Source organism: Megascapheus bottae, chromosome 1 (assembly GCF_031878675.1).
Source record: "Megascapheus bottae isolate mThoBot1 chromosome 1, mThoBot2.hap1, whole genome shotgun sequence".
In the NCBI taxonomy this organism is placed as follows: Eukaryota; Metazoa; Chordata; class Mammalia; order Rodentia; family Geomyidae; genus Megascapheus; species Megascapheus bottae.
The window spans coordinates 1895990-1916601 of record NC_143509.1 but is presented as its reverse complement, the minus strand read 5'-3'; the positions used below and the strand labels follow the sequence as shown (position 1 = coordinate 1916601).

The following is a 20612-nucleotide window of genomic DNA, read 5'->3' as shown; positions in this document are numbered from 1 at the left end:
CCGAGGGTGGGCGCGCCCTACCGTGATTGGCTAGCGGGGAGCGCGCGGAGGAGAGGGGCGGGGCGGACGCGGAGATGCAGTTAGTCTAGCGCGACCGACCGCTGCGAGTGCGCGAGAGGGCGGCTGAGTTCTGTCCCGTGCTGGTGGGGTAGCATTAGCGGCGGCAGCAGCCAGAACCAGCGTGCGGGATAGCCATGAAGCACTATGAGGTAGGAAAGGACGAAGCCGGGACCGAGCGGCCACCGTAGGCCTCTCTTTTTCTCGGAGGGCTCACAGGACCCCCCCCACCCCCCCGCACCTTGCGTTTAGTGCGGCTGAGGGAGAGCCGGACGGCGCGTGCGCAGTGAGCGCCCGCTGCGTTCCGGGGCCTCTCGTGAATTCCACTGCGCATGCGCGAGGGAGGTATTTATAAATCTGCCACCCAGGCTGTTTTGGGGGCGCCTTTTCTTGAGGCGGGGGGGGGGGCATGTCTTTGCACCGCGAGGCAGATGTGAGTAACTCCCCTTGGTGGGCCGGATTAGAGACTTCATCCTGCCGGAAGAGCGGAGGTGTGTGGTCCTTTTCCCAAGCCCTGCACCCGTCTCCTCGCCTGGGCTTGCGGTGGAGACGGGGCGGCCAGCCCCCACCTGTGACCTTTGCACCCCATCCTTCACCTGGACCGGTGCCCTGGAGGTGCAGGCGGGCCGTGCGATGCTCCTCCACCGCCGCCTCCCGCCCAGCGGCAAAGCTAACACCTCGCTTGCTGGTGACCCCAGAGGTCAGGTCCCTCCGCCTTCCCGTGTCACCAGGGAGAGACCTCAGGCCCACGGCCACTCTAGAAGGCAGAGGAAACTCGGGCGTCCTTCCCATGCGCCTGCCGACCTCGCTGGAAGTGGAATCGCCAGAGTTATAGCCCACCTTTAAGTAGCTGTCTGTTCTAATTCATAGAATAAGTGTCCTGCTCTTCAGCAGTGAGATTCTAGAGCTGAAATCAAGTTTCTGGACAGGAATCCATTACTTCAGGGTCACAACACCTAGCCCACTATGTTAATATGTTAAGTAAATCCTTAAACTAAGTTGAGAGAGTTCTTGTAACCTTTCTCCCCTCCCCCCAGTCCTGGCCTTGAACTCGGGGCCTGAGCACTGTCCTTGGGCTTTCTCAAGCACTCTTATCACTAGGTCAAACTCCCAGCCTTCTTGTAACCTTTTTGAGTGTGTATGTGTGTGTTTGTGGTACTGGGATTTGAACTCAGGCTCTTAGGTTTGGCAGCCATGTGAGTTACCACATGAGCTGTGCTCCCTAACCCATTGTGCTTTGTAGTTTATTCTTTTCTTTCTCTTCAGGTGGGGTCTTTGTATTTGTGTTCCCCATGCAGCTGCGATTCTAAGCATGGAGCACAGTGCCCAGCTTTTTAGTGACTGAGATTAGTTTTGAACACGTTAAAAGTTAACCTGGAGGGGCTGGGAGTTTGGCCTAGTGGTAGAATGCTTGTCAAGCACGCATGAAGACCTGAGTTTGATTCCTCAGTACCACATACATAGAAAAGAGCCAGAAGTGGTGCTGAGGCTTAAGTAGTAGAGCCTCTAGCCTTGAGAAAGTCGAAGGACAGTGCTCAGGCCTTGAGCTCAAGCCCAGGACTGGCAAAAAAAAAAAGTTAGCCTGGAGCTTCTATCCTCCCAAATAGCCAGGGCTATGCATTTGAACTCCTGTTTGTGACTACATGTCTCAGGGTCGTGCCACTGGTTGTATTCCACGCCATTCAGAAAAGTGAGACAAATGGGTGTTGAGACAAGAGGCCAGCTTGGGCAAAGGTAGCAAGATGTTTTCTGAGGAACAAAATACAAGAGCTGGGAATGTGGCTTTGTGGTAGAGTGGCTAGCATTCTAGGGATGAAGCCCAGGGTTTGATTCCTCAGTACCACATACACAGAAAGAGCCGGAAGTGGCACTGTGGCTCAAGTGGTAGAGTGCCAGCCTTGAGCACAAAAGCTCAGGGACAGCACTCAGGTCCTGAGTTCAAGCCCCAGGACTGGCACAAAAAAACCACTTCAGGTTCTTTTGTGTGTGTGTGTGTGGGGGGGCATGAGGCTTGAACTCAGCCTGGGTGCTGTCCCTGAGTTCTTCAGCTCATGTCTACCATCCTACCCCTGGAACCGAGCCCCACTTCCTGTTTTCTAGAGGTTAATTGGAGATAAGGGTCTCAGGTCCTTTTGTGTCTGGGCTGGTTTCATCCTCAGATCTCAGCCTCCTGAGTAGCTAGGATGACAGGCTTGAGCCACCGCACGTGGCCACTTCAGGTTCTTATGAGACTATCACCACTGTGTATCTCCAAGTATCATCCTGTAAGGGTGAAATTCTGCCCCCACTGAACAATAACTCCCTGTGTAAAGGCCAAGCCCTCAAGCCCTGATAACTTCCATCTGAACTAGCTCTAGGGATTTCCTCTTAAGGAAATTTTTTCCCCCCTTCCTTCCTCTTTGTTCTCATATAGGAGCTTGACCTCACTGGCTTTTTGCTGCTCAATTGAACAGTCTTGTGGACTTTTCCACCCCAGCTGGTTTTGGATTGTGATCCTCAGATCTCCGCCTCCTGAGAAGCTAGGATCACACATTCAAGGCCTCCTCACCCCCCACTTTCGACATAATGTCAAGAATGAGATGTTGTCCCTTTGCTGTTCCCCTCTCTCCCAATCAACTCTGCTCTCAGAATAAGGTTTTTTCCAGTATACTTTAACCTCTCACACTCTCCGTCCAACCCTGGAGGAGGGGTCAGGCGGAAAGCCCACTCTCCATCATGCAGCCAGTTTCGCTTTTCTGTTATACGTCAGATAAAGAACCCTAGCTACTCTCAGAAGGCTCTGATCTGAAGATCGGAGTTTGAAATCAGCTGGGGCAGAGAAGTCTGAGAGACTTATCTCTGGTTCACCAGAGAAAAGCTGGATGTGTGGGAATGCATCCTTCCTGAACTCAAAAGCACAGGAGAGCTTGAAGCCTGGAGTTCAAGCTCCAGTATTGGTACACATGGGGGAAAAATATCTAATGAAGTAGATTTCTTTTTTTCAGAGCTGAGGACTGAATTCAAGGCCTTGTACTTGCTTGAACTCTGGGCCTTGATGCTGTTCCTGAGCTCTTTAGCTTAAGGCTATTGTTGTACCACTTGAGCCACAGCGCCACTACCAATTTTCTGGTAGTTAACTGAAGATAAGAGTCTCATGGACTTTTGTGCCAGTCTGGCTTTGAACCTCGATCCTCGATCCTCCGATCTCAGCCTCCTGAGTAGCTAGGATGACAAGCGTGAGCCATGGGAGCCCAAAGGAGTTTCTTGAGGATCTTTTTGTTCTAAGAAACTGGGCTCCGCTCAAGTGCATGGTTGACCTGGAGAACCCAGGCTTTCCTGCTCAAGCCTTCCCTCTGCCAGAGGAAAGGGGGATATAGTCTCACTGTTCCCCCTGGCCTTGGAGGCGCTGGGGGTGTGAGCAGCAGTGGAGCACCCATGTAGCATTGTACAAGGCCCACAGACCATACCCAGCCCTGCAGAACCCACACAGAAACCAAATGACCTTGGAAAAATCATTCCCAGGCCCCCCCCCCCTTTGTAGTTTTCTGTGTTGTTATCATTCTCTGGTTTCAGTCCTGGGGCTCCCCACCGAGGCGGTGACCAGTAATTCCTGCAGGGAGTAGGAGCTATCCTCCAACCCAGGCAGATTAGTTCTGCTGTGTCTGGTGAATGTCACTCAGATTTAGCACATAGGATGAGAGAGGGTCTGAGTTATCCACATGGAAGAGTAGTTTTGGCTGAATGTGGTTGTGCCAATGTAATTCTAGCTATTCAGGAGGTGAGAGGTAGGAGGATGAAACCCAGTCTGGCTTAGGGCAAAAAACTGGGTCCCTACTCAAAAACCAACAAAAGCAAGAAGGGCTGGGCACATCTCAGTTAGTAGAGGAACCTGCCTGCCACGCACTCAAACCTCAGTACTGCCATTAAAAAAGAAAAACAGACTAGCTTCCTACAGTGACCTCTGATGCAGCGCGAAGTTTAGACTTCCAAATACCTTCCTGCCCCCGGGAGGCCTGGGAGGTTAGGAAGTGCAGTTTACTTGTTTATGGGCTTCAAGTATGCTAGGCTAGCCCTCTACCGCAGGCCACGCCCCCGGCGCAGGGCCACGCCCCTCCGGAAGTGCAGCCGGCCCCGCCCACTTCCCTCCCCCCACCCCGCCAGGTGGGAGGAGCTTCCCCCTCCAGAGCCGGTCAGGAAGCACATTTTACTGCTCTTTCTTCTCTTTTGTGGGTCATGGGGCTTGAACTCCGCCTGGGCGCTGTCCTGAGCTCTCCAGCTCAAGGCTACCGCCCTACCCTTGAGCCCAGCCCCACTTCCCGTTTTCTAGAGGTTCACTGGAGATAAGAGTCTCTGGTCCTTTTGTGCCCGGGCTGGCTTTGAACTTAGATCCTCCGATCTCAGCCTCCTGAGTATCTAGGATGATAGGCCTGAGCCCCCGCGCCCGGCTTTTACTGCTATTTCTGCCCTGTGGCAACACTGGAAGTGTGGGTCCCGCCGCGGCTGGGCGGGCGCCCCCTGCTCGCCATCTCCCCTGTCACCGCGGATACCCCGAGTCCATGCACCCAAGTTCCCGCCCCAGCCTCCTCCACGCGGAGTGAGCGCGGACGGCGGGGACGTCCCACGGGGAGAACGGGAGCAAAGCCCGCTGGGTGGAGCAAACTGGGAGGGCGGCGGGGGCGTGGCGTGGCGGGGCTAGCCGCGGGGCGTGGCCCCGGGAGGGGCGGGGCTAGCCTCGGGGGCGGGGCTCCGCGGTAGAGCCCTTGCCCAGCCTAGCAGAGGCCCTGGCTTTCAGCCCCAGCAACAGGAAGAGGAAAAGCCGCCATCCTGGGAGCGGAGGTTCAAAGACAGGCGGCGGCAGGCACGGGTCATGGCCCCCGCGCAGCTCCCACCTCTCTCCGGAGGGCAGGGGGGTGGGTGGGCTCTGTGGAGGGGTCCCGTGCCCTGGGCGCCGGGCTGGCGGGACCAGAGCCATGGCGTCCACGCGCCCTGGGCCTGCTGGGTTCCTTTTCCCCTTGGAAGTGAGTGGGCAGCGCTGGCTGGTGGCGGAAGGAGGGGAGCCCAGGTACCCCCATTCAGGATGTCGATGCCACCCCACCCGCGGCTGGAGCACAAGGGACTCCAGGGCTTGGCTCCATTGGCACCCAGGAGGAGGTGGGGAGGAGCTAAGGCTCCCTTTCCCCGTGTGGGGGTGGTGGGCGGCTCATTTTTGAGGGAATGTCAGAATTTATATTGACTTACTATTTTATTATGACTATTGGTGGTATTGGGGTTTGAACTCAGGTCTTTGGCTTGCAAGGCAAGTCTTCCTATCCCAGCCCGTTCTGCTTTGACTATGAGATAGGGTCTTTCTCTTTTGCCTGAGCCTGCATGAACCATGATCCTCTTATTTGTGCTTCTGAGACAGCACGGGGCTGCCCTACCCTGCTTTTTATGTGGGTCCCAAGACTTGAACTCAGGATCTGGGCGCTGTCCTGAGCGTCTTTTGCCCAAGGCTAGCAGTGCTCTACCACTTTGAGCCATAGTTGTATTTCTGGCATTTTGGTGGTTAATTGGGGGTAAAAGAATCTCAAAGACTTTCCTGCCCAGGCTTTGACTTTGATTTTCAGATCTCAGCCTCCTGAGTAGCAAGGATTTCAGGTGTGAGCTAGCACCCAGTTTGCCTGCGTTTTATTGGTTGACTGGCCCACAGATTACAGGTGCTGTAGGAGCCCTCACCAGCTCAGATGAGCCCAGGCTAACCACCTGTGCCAGAAACTCCCCCTGTCGCAGCCTGCTGCCAGTCTTGGCAGCCCTCCCTTGGAGACACACCCCTCCCTTGGAGGCACACCCCCTCAAGTCTCTCCTTTCATTTTTCTCTCTTCCTTGTTTTTCCTCTCAGGTACTAACTAGAACTTGAACTCCAAATCTTGTGCTTGCACCCTTCCTTAGCTGTTTTTGCTCCAGGATGGCATTCTGATCATTTCAGCCATAGCTGAAGTGATTTGTTATTTTGCTGGTTAACCTGAGCTAAGAGTCTCAAGGGGGCTGGGAGTGTGGCATAGTGGTAGAGTGCTTGCCTAGCATGCACAAAGCCCTGGGGTTGATTCCTCAGTACCATGCACACAGAAAAAGCTAGAAGTGGTGCTCTGGCAAATCTTCTGTGCTCTCATTTTATCCCAGCAACTGAAGCCCTGCCTGGCCCAGGGCCAGCACTCCTAGGCCTTCCCGACTGGCCACCAAGTCTTTTTTCCTCACTGAGTTTGGCACATGGAAGGCTTGGTGAGGGAAAGGGTCACAGTGGCTCTACAAGCCAAGCTCTTCAATCCAAGCTCAGGCTGAGTGGAGGCTGCCGGTTTTACAGGCTGGGCCTGCCCTGCTGTCCCCAGAAGCCACGGGAACTGGGTCACAGCGTGGGAGGTGACCGAGGCCACCATGACAGGCAGGGTCCAGTGCCACATCTGCATGTGTTGGCCCCAGGGAGATGGGCGTGCTGGGGCCATGGCTGGGCTGGGTGTCACGCCCCACCCCCATCCCCCTTGTGCACCTGCGCATGCCCTGTGCTTCTTGGGGAGCTGCAGAGGGGCAGGTGCTGGGAAAGGAACACCTGCTTGCATCTGGGGGTCTTAGTGTTTTCTTTTGGCAAAGGGGTAGGGGGCTTTCAGATTATAAATAATGGTTCTCCTCCTTAGGTCCAAGCAGGAGGCTCTGGAACTCTGAGGAAATGTATGGAATTGGAGCATTTTGCTCTTATAAAACAAAAAGGGGAGGCTGGGTGTGTGGCCCAGTAGTAGACTGCTCACCTAACATGCACAAAGCCCTGGGTTCAGTCCCCCGGAATCACATACACAGAAAAAGCCGTAAGTGGCCCTGTAGGTCAAGTGGCAGACTGCTAGCCTTGAGCAAAAGAAAAAAAAGAAGTGTTCAAGGACAGTGCCTAGGCCATGAGTTCAAGCCCCAGGACTGGCAAAAACAAACAAAAAAAACCCAAAAAGGGTTAGGAGCTAAGCCTAGAGCTAGAATACTCACCTAGCATGCACAAAGCCCTAGGTTGAATTCCTCTGTACCACATACACAGAAAAGGCTGGAAGTGGTGCCGTGGCTCAAGTGGCAGAGCTCTAGTCTTAATTAAGAAAATCCAAGGAGAGTGCCCAGGTCCTGAGTTCAAGCCCCAGGACTGGCAAAAAAAACCCCAAAAAGGAAAACAAAACTCACCTCATGCTAGCACTGCTGGCTCATGGCGGTCTGTAGTCCTAGCTACCCAGGAGGCTGAGATCTGAGTGGTGGTTCGAAGCCATCTTGGGCAGGAACATTCATGACATTCTCTTATCTCCAGTTAGCCACCCCAAAAAGCTAGAAGTGGAGGCGTGGCTTAAGTGGTAGAACACTAGGCAAGACTGGCATGCATGCACACACACACACACACTCTCCCAACCCCAGAACCTCACCTCCAGGCTGGGGATGTAGCTCAGTGTCAAAGTGAGCCGGCCCCCCGTGCAACATCAAAGAGCCCTGTCTCATTCTAGCTGAGCTGGGGATGCCCTTGGTGCCAGCAGACGCTGTGGGAGAGGGCAGGAGACCATGCTGATGGGTGTGGAGAGTGCTGGGCCCCAGGTGCCAGGTCTGCTGTTGGACTCACCTGCTGGCCGTCCCGCAGGGGGCGTGAAGGCGCAGTGAGTGGTTAGTGGCTGGGCTGTTTTTGGGATTCCGGTGGCCGCTAGGCTCCAGGTCTGGTCCTGTTGCAGCTTCCTGGCTGGGCAGTGCATTCCTGCCCAGAGATGGAGAGACCCACGTCAGGTGAGGGTGCCACTGGCAAGCGGGGCCCCTCCTTGTCTTGGGGGGGGCTGAGGGCTGGGAATTGAGGGTAGGGGGTGCTTCAGTGGGGCCCCCAGAACCTCCTGGGATGCGATGTGAGTATTTCGTTCTAAGGCACTTGGGCTGGTGACAAACCTGGGCCTCTTTGCTTGTTTTGATGCTGTTCCTGGGTCTTGAACCCAGGGTCTGGCCACTGTCGGGGGCTTTTGTGCACATCACTAATGCACCTGCGCACCTCTCCATTCCAGGGCGCTTTGGCTGGTTACTTAGAGATAAGAGTCTCGCAGACTCTCCTGCTCCAGCTGGCTTTCCCAGAGCCACTCACTGGTGCTTCCTGGTCCCAGCTGGCCGTGAGTGTGACGGGTAAGCCGTGTCTACAGCCTCCAGGTGGCGCTGGAACAACCGTTTTTGTTTTTGGAGATGAGTGTTGAAGCCTGATCTTGAACTGACCATCTTGCCTTTGTTTCCCAAGTGCTGGGATTACGGGCGAGTTCCACATCCCTCTAAAGTAATGTTTTTGTTTTTGTTTTTTGTTTTTTTTTTTGCCAGTCCTGGGCTTGAGCTCAGGGCCTGAGCACTGTCCTTGGATTTTTCTCAAGGCTAGAGCTCTACACTTGAGCCTCAGCACCACTTCTGGCTTTTTCTAAGTATGTGGTACCAAGGAATTGAACCCGGGTCTTCGTGCATGCTAGGCAAGCACTCTACCACTAGGCCAAACTCCCGGCCCCTAAAGTAATGTTTTTAAATAATTTTCTTTTTTTTTTTTTGTCTGTCGTAGGGCTTGAACTCTGGGCCTAGGCGCTGTCTCTGAGCTCTTCAGCTCAAGGCTACGTACGGCCCTACCCATTGAGCCACAGCCCCCCTTCCCGCTTTCTCTTGGATTAATTGGAGAGATAAGCGTTTCAAGGTCTCAAGGTCTTTAGGTCGTCCCCCCCCTCCCCCCTGCGGTCTTTGAACCTTGATCTCAGATCTCAGTCTCCTCCTGAGTTGCTACAATTACAGACGTGAGCCACCATGCCCGGACTTTCATTTTTTATTTTTTCTATTTTTGTGCTGCTCCCGGGTCTTGAACTCAGGGACTAGGCACTGACTTTGAGCTTTTTTGGCTCCAGACTAGCCCCCTACCACTTGAGCCACAATGTCGCCTCTGGCTTTTTTTTTTTCTTTTTTCCTGGTTAATTGGAAATAAGAGTCTCGCAGACTTTCCTGCCTGCATTGGCTTCAGACCCTGCTCCTCAGCTCAGCCTGCTGGGGTAGCAGCATGATTAGCATGAACACCGGCGCCCAGCTCCAGTGATCATCTTTAACTGCCATGCTCTGTGGATGTTAGGGTACCCTAAGAGGCGTGTGTGTGTGTGTGTGTGTGTGTGTGTGTGTGAGTGTGACAGAGGCCGAGGCTCGGGCTCGCTGGCTTTCATCCCTGCGGCTTGCCTCTCCTTTGTGTCAGGACTCCCCTGCTTTTCTGGGCCTCAGCCTGGGGCAGCAAAGCATGCAGGGAACACCACTGCACTCTGTGGCCCGTGTTTGACTGGCCTGTCTGTTGGAGGGGGCAACACCCTCCATGGGCCCTGTGAGCCGTGGGGCTGAGAGCCGCTCTCCCGAGCCCCCATGCACCGTCCAGTCCCCCTTAGGGTCACACCCACCCTCCCAGGGATCCACACACCCCATGATCGCTCACTGAGGCTGGCAAAGGTGGGGACGTCAGCTCAGCCTCTGCTCTGGCCCGAAGCTGCTGGGGCACCTGGCCCCAGTCCCGGGTCCAGGCCAAGGGGCCTGGTCCTGGGCCAGGTGTGGGAGGCTGGTGTTTTTCTGCCCTTCCTACCCTGGGTGACATTCTGTTCCCACTGAGGCGCCTCAGGGAGGCTGGCGCAATGGCAGCCCTCGGGTGGAGAAAGGAGGTCACAGGTTGCAGCCAACAGGGAAAGAGGTATTTCTGGCGGAGCAGGTGTGGCCTGTGCCACTCCCTGGCAACTTAACTTAGCAGTGTGATTTCTGAACAGTAAAAGTGGGGGAAGCTGAGAGGGCTGGATGGGAGGCTGTGTTTGTGATGAGGGGTCCCTGCAGGACTGCGGGGCTCATAGCCCCAGGCTCCATGCACACACTGCCTGGGTTGTGCCAGGCTGCCCACACGGGGAGGGGGGTGATGTCTGGTGATTCAGCAGTACCTGGCCTTCACTTGGCACAGGCTCCCTTGCTCAGCCTCCCCCTGAGCCTTCGGCTGTGCCACGGACTTAACAGCCACCATGGCCCTGCGTGGAGGCCGGTGCAGGCCAGCGCCCTGCTGGCGGAAGCTCCAGGTGGCAGGGGTGCAAACCAGATGGCAGCAGCAGCTCACCAGCATGCTGGCCCAGACAACCTGTCCAGCTGCCCCTCTCACTTGGCCTCAGTCTGCATCTGGCCTCAGGGCCTTTGCACCTTTCTTTGGTTGGTGTTGCCGGGACGCTGTTCCCAGCTTTCTCCCTCAAGGCTAGCACTCTTCCAGTCTGCGCCATAGCACCACTTCCATTTTTCTGGTGGTTCACTGGAGGAAAGAGTCTCATGGACTTTCCTGCTCTGGCTCGTTTTGAACCTGGCAGATGTGAGCCACCAGCGCCTGGCTGGACTTTGCACTTGTTTCTCTGTCTGCCTAGATCTTGCCCAAGATGGGGAATGGGTGGTGCCCTTGGGCCCAGTGGGCCTTGTTCCCAGGACTTCCCTGTGGAAGGCCTGCTTGTCTATGCCCTGTCCTGCATGAATGGCGGCCATCTGTCCCCTACCTCATGCCCTCATTCTCCCTGCACCCCGTGCAGAATCCCCACACAGGCCATGTGAGGGTGGGATTGGTGTTGGTCCCCTGCCCTGGGGACCACGAGGGTGTCTGTGTGGGGAGGGCAGCAGAGCTCCCCAAGGGCTCGAGGCTGGGCTGGGGCTCACTGGGTCCCCCTCTGTCCTGGGCCTGCACAGCAAGTGCCCTGGCCATCCCAGGACCTTGCCATGGCCACAAGGGGGCAGCAGAGAGGTGTTGGGCTTCACCCACAGCCAGTCTGCAGCTCAGAGCCTGCCCCGCTGGCCGGGCGTTGCCCTCCTCCAGTGGTATTTATCTAGGATGGGGTCCTGCTCCTCCTGCAGCCCGCTGGAATTGCCATGGGCCGCTGTGTGAGCTGTGTGGGAAGCGGTGGGACTGTCCAGTTTTTCTCAAAGCCACAACCTGCTTGGACTTGGGCTGCCAGAGAGGGGAGCTGGGGAGCCCCAAGTCCTCCACAGCAGTAGAGGATGAGCCAGGAAAGGCCTGGGGTGGCCAGGGGCTAGGGTGGAGGTCCCAGGGTTCTGGGGGCAGGGACCTGTCTCGCTCAGGACAGCTCCGACCTTGCCTAGCAGAGGTGGATGGGTAATGTCTGTGGATTGATAGTTCGTGGAGTTTTGGGGGTTCTAGGGATTGAGCCCAGCAAGGCACCGAAGACCCAAGAGGTCTGTGGAGTATAGGCACAGGATTAGGTAGACAAAGAGCGCCCCCTCCCGCCTGCTAACCACAGCTCTGGGCGGGGCTGGAGGAAGCCTGGCCCCACCCCTCCAGCCCCGCCCTTTGCAGGGTGGGCTTCAGCCACCCTGTCCTGGCCCTGGCCCTGGCCCCTGGCCACGCCCTGACCTTGGCCTAGCCTGAGTTGCTGTTGGCTTGGCTGAGGAACTTTGGGCCTCTGGGTAAGAATTCCTTCCCTGCTAGTGGGGCTGTCAGCACAGACCCCCCTCCCCCCTCCCCCCTGCAATGTCTCTATGCCCATCAGGCGTCCTGTCCTCCATGTCCTCTGTCCGCAGTGCCACACCCAAGGCCAGCCCCCTGCAGTCCCTGACTCCCCCTTGTAGAACAGCTGGAGCAGGGGGGGCCCGGTGGTCAGGGCAGTTCTTCTGCCTCCCCTGTCCGGAGCCCTTTGTCTCATTTCTGTTCCTGGTGGGTCCTTGTGGCCAGTTGTTACCCCTAGAATGCACTTGTTGGTTTCTGGGGTGGCCCTCGGTAGGACTCTTGCCTGGCAATCACAGACATGTTTGTGACAGTGACTGTCACAGTCTAGTGACACTTAGCACCCTCTCACCTTCTTCTACAACTTAAGTTTCACTGCCCCCAAAAGGAGCCGGGAACTTATTAGTGGTGGCCCACACTGACAATCCCAGCTGCTCAGGAGGCTGGAATCTGGGGTCTCCATGCACAGCCAGCCGGCCAGCAAAGTCAACCAGCAAAAAGCTAGAACCGAAGCTCTGGCTCCAGTGTTAGAGCACCCGCCTTGATGAAAAAGTTATGGGACAGCCGGCGTCTGTGGTCCCCTCCTGTACTTGCACCTCCACAGAAGGCTGAGATCTGAGGGCTGGGATTGGAAGCCAGCCTGGGCAGTAAAGTCTACAAGATGAGCACCAGAAAGGCTGGAAGTAGAGCTGTGGCTCAAGTGTTATAAAGTGTCAGGCTTGAGGAAAAAAGCTTGGGGACAGTGCCCAGGCCCTGAGTTCAAGCCCCAGACCTGTTACAAAAAATAAGAGGGCGATCTTGTAGTTAGCCACCATTCTCTCACTGTCCCACCCTTGCCCATGGCCAGCCTGTCTCCTGGTGGCACCCCCTTTTCTCCTTTTTGCCCCCCCATGCAGCCTTCATTGTGCTATTTGTTTCCACAAGTCTTGCACCTGTGGCAGAGCCCCAAGGGTCCTGGACCCCACCATATCTGCATCCGGAAGAGACTAGACTGGGGGTCGGGGCCTTGGGGCCCTGACATACCTCAATAGGGCGCCTGTGGCTCCTCTTCTCTGTGGTCTGGCTGTGGCTGCTGGGCTCTGGGCACCGCCCCTCTCCCTGCCACCCCCTCCTGCCAGCTGAGGCCCCCGATGGACAGCAGGGAAGGGTAGAGTTTCAGGCCCCCCCAACCCCCCCGCAGCTGGCTGCAGGGAGGGGGTGGTTGTATTTTAAGGTGTTGAGTGGTTCCGCAGGAACTCGAGGCCACCTGTCCCTGTGGCTGCAGGGGCTCCCGGGCGCGTGGGGCCCGGGTTTCCATGGCTGGTTGTGCACCTGTCTCTTTCCCTGGCCTCCACGCTGTGCTGCCAACTCTGCCCAGCTTTGTCCTAGGATGGGGCTTAGCTGCCCCCCCCTCAAGGCCATAGCTGGGCAGAGCCCCGTGTGGGCTGCAAGTGACCTCCAGCACTTCCCTTCCCAGGGCCAGGCCTGATGCCCATGGGGGCGGGTGTAGGACGGCCAGGGGAGCTGTGATGGCACCCCTGGGTCTCCATGCTGCCTCACGCCTGCATTTGTGGACGGTGGCTTCTGTCAGTGTCATGGTGGTGGTCCTGCCCTCCTCTCTTCCCTCCCCCCTCTCTGAGGTGGGGGAGCACGCCAGGGCATACCTCCTCTGGCCTCCCCAACAACTCCAGGGTGGGAAAGGAAAGACTGACTCAGAACGGGCCAGGCTGGTGGCGACATCTGTCCTCCCTCTCCACTCCCTGGAGACTGCAGCTCCCGCCCGGCCCTACCTTAGGCTGGGTACCCTGGCCTATGGGGGCTCAGGGCCTGGCTGGGCTCCCCTGGGGGGTGGAGGTCGGTGGCTGTATAGGTGACCTGTAGGTATGAGGGCTGTGGGAATCACCTGCCTGTACCCCACTTTCCTCCCCTGTGGGCCAGACTCTGCAGCAGCACTTGGTGTGGAATCTGTCACCCTCCTAGTAACACAAATCACAAGGAAAGTGATCCCTCGTCTCACAGCACAGCAGGGAAGTGCAGGATGAACGCCATGGATTCGCAATGCCCTGGGGCTCCTCTAAGCTCAGGGAAGGCCACGCCTTAACTGGGTTCTGGGGAGACCCCAGGCCCCTGCCCTTGTCTGGGCAAGGTGGGTGTGGGGGCTGCCCCTATGCTGTTGGGGGCCATGTCTCTTCTGGGCTCCCCTGCCACCGTGCCATGACTCTTGGGGACGCAGCTTCGGAGGATTTTATATTTAGCTGGGCCATGTCTTGGTGCCACTCATGTTACAGCTGGCACCGAAGCTGGTGGTGCCAGGGCAGGCACAGACTCCCTCCCAGCACCACAGCGGAATTTGATCACTGCCTGGCCTGGCGCTGCCGGGCACTGGGAGGTGGGTGGTGGGGCCGACGGCCGGCAGCTGGGCCGAGGCCTGGGTGGGCAGAGCGGAGCCGGGCCGCATGGACCTCAGCTTGAGCCTGGTGGCCCGGGAGGCCAGCCAGGGCCCCAGCCCCAGTCTCAACGGCTTTCCCCGGCCTGCGCCCCCCAAAGTAACCAAGAAAGCTAAGAAAGCTGTTCTCTTCTTTGAGGTGGAGATCCTGGACGCAAAGACCAGGGAGAAACTCTGCTTCCTGGACAAGGTAGGACCAGCACCCCGGTCTGCTGCTGCCGCAGGCCAGCCCTTATGCCCACAAGGACACACAAGGGGCTTTGCCATGTCTGGGCACAGCAGGCAGCTGCGGTCCTGGGTGGCCAAGGAGGTGGCCCTGCCTAGAGCCAGAAGGGAAGCAGCCTCCGTGGGGCTTGGAGTCTGGGAAGGTGGGAGCCGATGCTACCCCTGGGGTGGCGCAGAGCAGCCCCAGGCAGATGGGGACCCCACAAATGCCGTTGCTCCTGGGACAGAGGTGGTTAGGGGCCTCTGCTGTTTCCTAGCTAGCTGGGCCCATCCTGGGTGCCCGTGGCTCAGAGCCCCCTCCCTAGACAGGCTGCACACTCCTGCCTAGCCCATGTGGGAAGGGGGCCTGGGCCCCAACTCCCCTTTCCCAGAGCAGCAGCCCTCCTGGCTCCAAGGCCTGGGCCTGACACACCCTGTCTTCCAGGTGGAGCCTCAGGCCACCATTGCAGAAATCAAGAACCTCTTCACCAAGACCCGTGAGTCCCGGGCCTCCTACCACCCCCCACCCGGCCCTGGCTTCTCCAGGCATGGCCATCTCGGGGACGCCCTTGCAGGGCTTTCGAAGGACAAAGGCTGCCTCTGCCATCCTGCCTGTGTCCTTCCAGCAGCCTGGCCAGGGCGGTGGGCTGTGGGATCCCGGGGGGCTGGCACACGGGAGGCAGTGCCTAGCAGGGGTCTACTGCCTCGTGACTGCCACTGTCCCTGCAGATCCGCAGTGGTACCCTGCCCGCCAGTCCCTCCGCCTGGACCCCAGTGAGTATGGCTGTGTGGGGCGCCCCTGGGCTCCGGGGGCAGAGGGAGGGGACCCGGGCAGCCCTGAGCCCCGGCCGCCTCTCTGCAGAGGGCAAGTCCCTGAAGGATGAGGATGTCCTGCAGAAGCTGCCCGTGGGCACCACGGCCACGCTCTACTTCCGGGACCTGGGTGCCCAGATCAGCTGGGTGACGGTGAGTGCCCCCTCCCCCTGCCCCTCCCCGTGGGGCTCGCCCGCCCCTGACAGCCCGCGCGCCCCCAGGTCTTCCTGACGGAGTACGCCGGCCCGCTGTTCATCTACCTTCTCTTCTACTTCCGCGTGCCCTTCATCTACGGCCACAAACACGACTTCACGTCCAGCCGGCACTCGGTGGTGCAGTGAGTGGGGCGCCCGGGGTGGGGGGGCGGGCGGCCCCGCGGCGCCCTGAGCTCGCTTCCCCCACAGCCTCGCCTGCATCTGCCACTCCTTCCACTACGTCAAGCGCCTGCTGGAGACGCTCTTCGTGCACCGCTTCTCCCACGGCACCATGCCCTTGCGCAACATCTTCAAGGTGAGCGAGCGCAGCGCCGCAGGCCCCGCCCCCGGAGGCCCCGCCCCCGGAGGCCCCGCCCCCGGAGGCCCCGCCCCCGGAGGCCCCGCCCCCTGCCGGCCGCCCCGCCCACCTCCCCGTCCCTCCCGCTCGCTTTCAGAACTGCACCTACTACTGGGGCTTCGCGGCGTGGATGGCGTATTACATCAACCACCCGCTCTACACGCCGCCCGGTGAGTGTCCTCGACGCCCACCCCGACACCCCCTCCCCAACCCCTCCGCCCTGCCCTCACCACTCCCCTGCTTCCTCCGCAGCCTACGGCGCTCAGCAGGTGAAGCTGGCCTTGGCCATCTTCGTGGTAAGGAGGTTGGGGTGGCCCGGGGCCGGGGAGGGGCGGGACGGGGCGGGGCTCTGGCTGAGCCCGCTCCTCCTCCTCGCAGATCTGCCAGCTGGGCAACTTCTCCATCCACATGGCCCTGCGGGACCTGCGGCCTGCTGGTGAGTGTGGGCCGGCGCCCAGGGAGGTCGGGTCAGACCCGGGGTGACTCCAACCTCCGGCCTGCCCACCAGGGTCCAAGACCAGGAAGATCCCGTACCCCACCAAGAACCCCTTCACGTGGCTCTTCCTGCTGGTGTCCTGCCCCAACTACACCTACGAGGTGAGGGCGGCCGGGTCTCCGCACCCCGGGCTGGGGAGGGGCCTGGCCCGGTGCTTACCCGCCGGCACTGTCCACAGGTGGGGTCCTGGATTGGCTTTGCCATCATGACGCAGTGCGTGCCAGGTGAGTGCACCCCCTCCCCCCCTCCCAGAGGGGCCCCCCCTCGCCCTGACACCGCCCCGCTCTGCCCCGCAGTGGCTCTCTTCTCCCTGGTGGGCTTCACCCAGATGACCATCTGGGCCAAGGGCAAGCACCGCAGCTACCTGAAGGAGTTCCGCGACTACCCGCCCCTGCGCATGCCCATCATCCCCTTCCTGCTCTAGCACCCCACCCGCCCTCCTGCACCCCGAATAAAACGGCCTGCTCGCCAGCTGGACTTTGTGTGTCTTCTTCCCCGGGCTCGGCGACCCCTAGCCACCCTCCCCTCCGCACAGGAAGCCACGGGCTGGAGACGGGCGCCGCCCGCGGGCAGGCGTTTATTTCTCAGGGGCTCCCAGGCCGGCGTGGCCGCCTACAAGGCCACCTCGGGGCCCACCTCGCCGATCACCTCGCCTTTGGCCACTTTGGCTGCCTTGTGTTCCCTCCGCTTCTTGCGCTGCAGTAGCCGCCGTTCACGTTCGAACTCCTTCATTCGCTTCACATAGCTGGGGGACAGAGGGGGCTCAGGCTGGGGCGAGGGCCAGAGGGGGGGGTGGAGGGGTGGGGCGGGACAGCGGGGCGGGACTCACTCTTGGTGCTCGCAGTAGTCCCAGTCGTGCTGCTGGTGCTTGCAGGCCATGAAGTTGGGGAATGTGTCCCGCTTGCACTTGAGCAGGCGGATGAGGTAGTGGGCGCAGTAGTCCCGCTGCTCCAGCGTCAGCTGCGCGTCGTTCATCTCCTGCTGCGTGGCCACCATCACTGCAGGGACCAGGCTGGGGCTTAGTGCGGCCCATGAGCCCCATCCATCCCAGGGGCCGGGGCCCCCGCAGGAGTCACAGGCGTGCGGAGGCCCCACAGAAGTGGAAGGTTGGAAGGGTTGGGTTGGTCCTGAGCATTCACAGGGTGGGCACACGAGGGCCAGGACTGTCAGTGGGGTCACGGAGCCACACGGGCTCTGACCACACTGGCCTCACAGGGCCTTCAAGAGGCTGGACAGGGGAAGAAGAAGTGGACTCAGGCCAGTCCTAGAGAGGTGCCACTCCTGATCTGTGCCAATGACCCTGGGCCTTGCCCTGCACCGGCAAAACAAGCTCACCTGGCTGGGAGTTTGGCCTAGTGGTAGAAGGTTTGCCTAGCATGCATGAAGACCCAGGTTCCATTCCACAGTACCACATACATAGAAAAAACCAGAAGTGGTGCTGTGGTTCAAGTGGTAGAGCTCTAGCCTTGAGAAAGCCCAAGGACAGTGTTCAGGCCCTGAGTTCAAACCCAGGCAGGACTGGCAAAAACAACAACAAAAACCAAGCTCACCAGGGGTGGGGCAGAGGCCTCACGACAGAGCTCCCGCAAGGCCCTTAGTTCAAACTTCTCCATGGTACCAGCGGCACAGGTCTGTAATCCTGGCCACGAAGGAGGCTGAAATCTGAGGACGGCAGTTCAAAGTCTGCCAAGGCGATGAAAAAGCTGGAAGTGGCACTGTGGCCCTAGTGGTAGAGCACTCACCTTGAGCACAAAAACTCAGTTCAGACACTCAATTCAAGTGCTCAGTACTGGTACAAAACAAAAGTACCCCCTTTCCCAACCACCAACTAACAAATGTGCTGAGGGGATTCTAGGCATGCTTGGTTCCTGAGTTCAGTCCTCAGCAACACACACTGACAAAAGATCACTCCCCCCCCCCACCTTAAACCAAATACGATCTCAAAACACTGTCCCCTCATGGATGGGCTGCAGTTCCTGTCTGGCGCTGGTTCATCCAGCCTGGCTTCTGGGCTGCGGTCTGGTGAGACCAGGTCCGGGTTTCCTGCCCTCTGCCCTCGTCATCTCAGGGCTCGCCTCCCCTGCCCAGGTCTGTTTCGTGTGATGCCCTCCTAACATGCACCCAGTCGAGGTCCCCGCCTCTCTCTGGGCCTCCTAAACCAAAGCACACCTTCACTTCACTCGCCTAGACCCTCCCTCCGCTCAGCTTTGCAGAGGCCACGCAGGGCGCCCGCTTCGTGCTAGGACAGGGGAAGGTGACACACGCCAGCCGGCAGGGACCAGGGCAAGAACCGGCAAGGGTGAAGGGAGAGAATGTTGGGAGGGGTGGCTAGGAACGCGCGGGAAGAACATTTCAGATCGCTGGGGCATCCAGGTTTGGGGGTTAAGCACAGGGAGGATGGAACTTCAGCGGGACCCGACACCCCCTGGGCGAGGCCGGCCTGGGGGAGGTCGGCGGGGCCAGGAGCTGTGTGCGCGGGATCGGGATCGCAGCGTGCCGGCCGCTGGTGCCTGGACGGGGACTTGTGCTCCCCAAGGAGAAAAACCAGCGGGGGTTAGGGGTGCAGCCCAGGGGCCTGCTTAGCGTAGCACCCTCACTTTCCCGGGCATGCATCTACGGGACAGTGACATCTGGCTGGGGGGCAATGACGCTCCTTGCGAGACAAGCACTCCCGCCGCCCCGCTCCGCCTCCGGGGCTGGCCCTGCGCCGCGGCCTCAGTTTCCCTTCTGTCTCCTTCTGTCCCCGGGCATTTGCTCACGCCAGGCCTGTCCCTGCGAGGCTCCCACCCCCACGCAGGGTCGCACGCCTGCTCGATGCCCCTCCCGGCCGGGCACGAGGATGAACCCAGTCCGGAGGCCTCCAGGTTACGGGGTCCGGGACCCAGCGTCCCGCTTCCCCGCACGGACGCCCGCGCGTGCGCAGAGCCTCACCGCGCTCCTTGCGGTCCGGCATGCCGTAGTCGGGAGGGAACGTGGGCATCTTCAGAGGATCGGGCTCCCCCGAGCCATCGTCGACAAAGCGCCGGGCCAGGTGAGCCCCCATGGCTGCTCCGCCACCGAGCCAGCCCCGCCACAACCGGGGTGACCTCGCTCCCGCCCGGAAGTCCCGCCCCGCGCTGCGCCGCAATGACTTCCGGTTGCTGCGGTCGCGGCGGGGAGCATAGAGGTGAGCGCCGGGAGGACTTCCGGGCGGGATCGCGCGCCGCCTGGCGGCCGGGCGGGAGAGGACTCGCGCAGCCGCGTTCGATGGGCGTGGCCTCGGGCGGCTCCGCCTCCCGAGCCCGGGGCGGGGCCTCGCCCCGGCCTCGCCCGGGCCGCCCCCGGGTCCCCGCCCCAGGCTCGCGGGTGTCCCGGGCTCCAGCACTTCCACTAGCCGGATCCTCGGTGCCACTTGTCAAAGCACGTTTCGCTTCTGAAGCCTAAGAAAGGTGGCGGCCAGGCATGGAGGCGCGCGCCTGCGATCCCAGCACGCGGGAAGCCGGGCAAGAGGAGGGAGCTTGAGGATTCCGTGGGTGCAAAGTAGATACATAAAAATGGGATTCCAACAACAACAACAACAAGCCGGCGCGGTGGCCCACGCCTTCATCCTAGCTACCCAGGAGGCTGAGATCTGAGGATCCAGGTTCAAATCCAGCCCGGGCACAAAAAGACCTGAGACTCTAATCTCCAATTAACATCTAGAAAAATGGGAAGTGTGGCTTGGCTCAGGGTAGGGAGGTAGCCTTGAGCTGAAGAGCTCAGGGACAGCGCTCAGGCTGAGTTCAAGCCCCATGACCCACAAAAATATAAAGTAAAGTACACGAATAAAAAAAGAGAACTGAAAAGGAAAAGTTACCAGGCCTCAGGTATTGTCTGTTACAGCAACAACAACATATAGGGATAAAATCAGGAGAGACCCATCGGATGTGTGCATGAATAAATGGGAAAGTCAAGAGCAACCAATCAGATTGGGGCAGGCGAAGGGGGCCAATCAAACAGTTGTGTGAATGATGGGGGCGGGGGGGAAGCAGGAGGGACCAATCAAAGGGCAGCACGAATTAATAGCGGATAAGGAGGTCTCCGGCGGGGCCAATCAGATGGTGGCATGAATGAAACCAGGAGGGACCAATCAGATGCTTGCTGGAGTGACCAGTCAGGTCGTTGGACAGATGACCAGGCGGAGAAGCGGGGTCTCACTTTTTCGGTTGTTTTGTTTTGGCCTGGGTCAGTTTGGACTACCCTCACCTGGTTTACACTTGCCGAGTGGCGGGGCTAACTGGCATGGGTCAGTCAGTTATAGAGACTTTGATTGGCCTCAGACCTCAGTCCTCCCGATCTCTGCCTCTCCAGTCTCTGGGATGACAGGCGCGCGCCACAGTGCTCCCTTAAGTCCTTGGGGTGCAGATCTATTCTGGGGACCTGGGGGCGGGCATGACGTTAGACCACACGTCTGGGGTGGGGGAGCCAGGCTCAGGCACCCAGCACGTGAGGCCTTCCTGTTTTTCTGCTTCCAGTCGCTAGACCATTCTATGCCCCTCCCTCCAGCCCCAGCGCTGGCTTGCTGCCCACGGCTCCCTGCCACGCGCCTTCCTCGTCCGCCC

General features: G+C 59.3%; 2 protein-coding genes across 3 annotated transcripts; one reads left to right on the top strand and one right to left on the bottom strand.

Annotated features, from left to right (window-relative positions):
- Positions 1-71: 71 nt before the first annotated feature.
- Tecr (trans-2,3-enoyl-CoA reductase) lies at positions 72-16503 on the top strand. Of its 2 annotated transcripts, XM_090336065.1 has the most exons (13): positions 72-209; positions 14107-14157; positions 14617-14668; positions 14901-14945; positions 15034-15137; positions 15206-15321; positions 15389-15494; positions 15634-15706; positions 15789-15832; positions 15915-15972; positions 16045-16133; positions 16211-16256; positions 16329-16503. In XM_090336065.1, the coding sequence occupies exons 1-13, from the start codon at positions 195-197 to the stop codon at positions 16454-16456; spliced, it is 927 nt and encodes a 308-aa protein (XP_090192191.1). In that variant the 5' UTR covers positions 72-194; the 3' UTR covers positions 16457-16503. The 2 variants fall into 2 exon arrangements, with proteins under 2 accessions (XP_090192191.1, XP_090192190.1); XM_090336064.1 differs by lacking the exon at positions 72-209 and having other exon boundaries at positions 13943-14157.
- A 76-nt stretch (positions 16504-16579) lies between these two features.
- On the bottom strand, positions 16580-19156 carry Ndufb7 (NADH:ubiquinone oxidoreductase subunit B7). The gene is made up of 3 exons (XM_090336109.1): positions 18964-19156; positions 16862-17030; positions 16580-16777 (listed from the first exon to the last, which is right to left on the bottom strand). Exons 1-3 carry the CDS (start codon positions 19073-19075, stop codon positions 16645-16647), a joined length of 414 nt encoding a protein of 137 aa, XP_090192235.1. The 5' UTR covers positions 19076-19156; the 3' UTR covers positions 16580-16644.
- Positions 19157-20612: the final 1456 nt, after the last annotated feature.

Coding starts and splice junctions, on each gene's coding strand:
- Tecr (XM_090336064.1), top strand. CDS start 13,978: ATGGACCTCAGCTTGAGCCTGGTGGCCCGGGAGGCCAGCCAGGGCCCC. Junction 14,669..14,900: donor GAACCTCTTCACCAAGACCC/GTGAGTCCCGGG, acceptor CTGTCCCTGCAG/ATCCGCAGTGGTACCCTGCC. Junction 16,134..16,210: donor GCCCCAACTACACCTACGAG/GTGAGGGCGGCC, acceptor CACTGTCCACAG/GTGGGGTCCTGGATTGGCTT.
- Ndufb7 (XM_090336109.1), bottom strand. CDS start 19,075: ATGGGGGCTCACCTGGCCCGGCGCTTTGTCGACGATGGCTCGGGGGAG. Junction 17,031..18,963: donor GCCGGACCGCAAGGAGCGCG/GTGAGGCTCTGC, acceptor TGGTCCCTGCAG/TGATGGTGGCCACGCAGCAG. Junction 16,778..16,861: donor GACTACTGCGAGCACCAAGA/GTGAGTCCCGCC, acceptor TCTGTCCCCCAG/CTATGTGAAGCGAATGAAGG.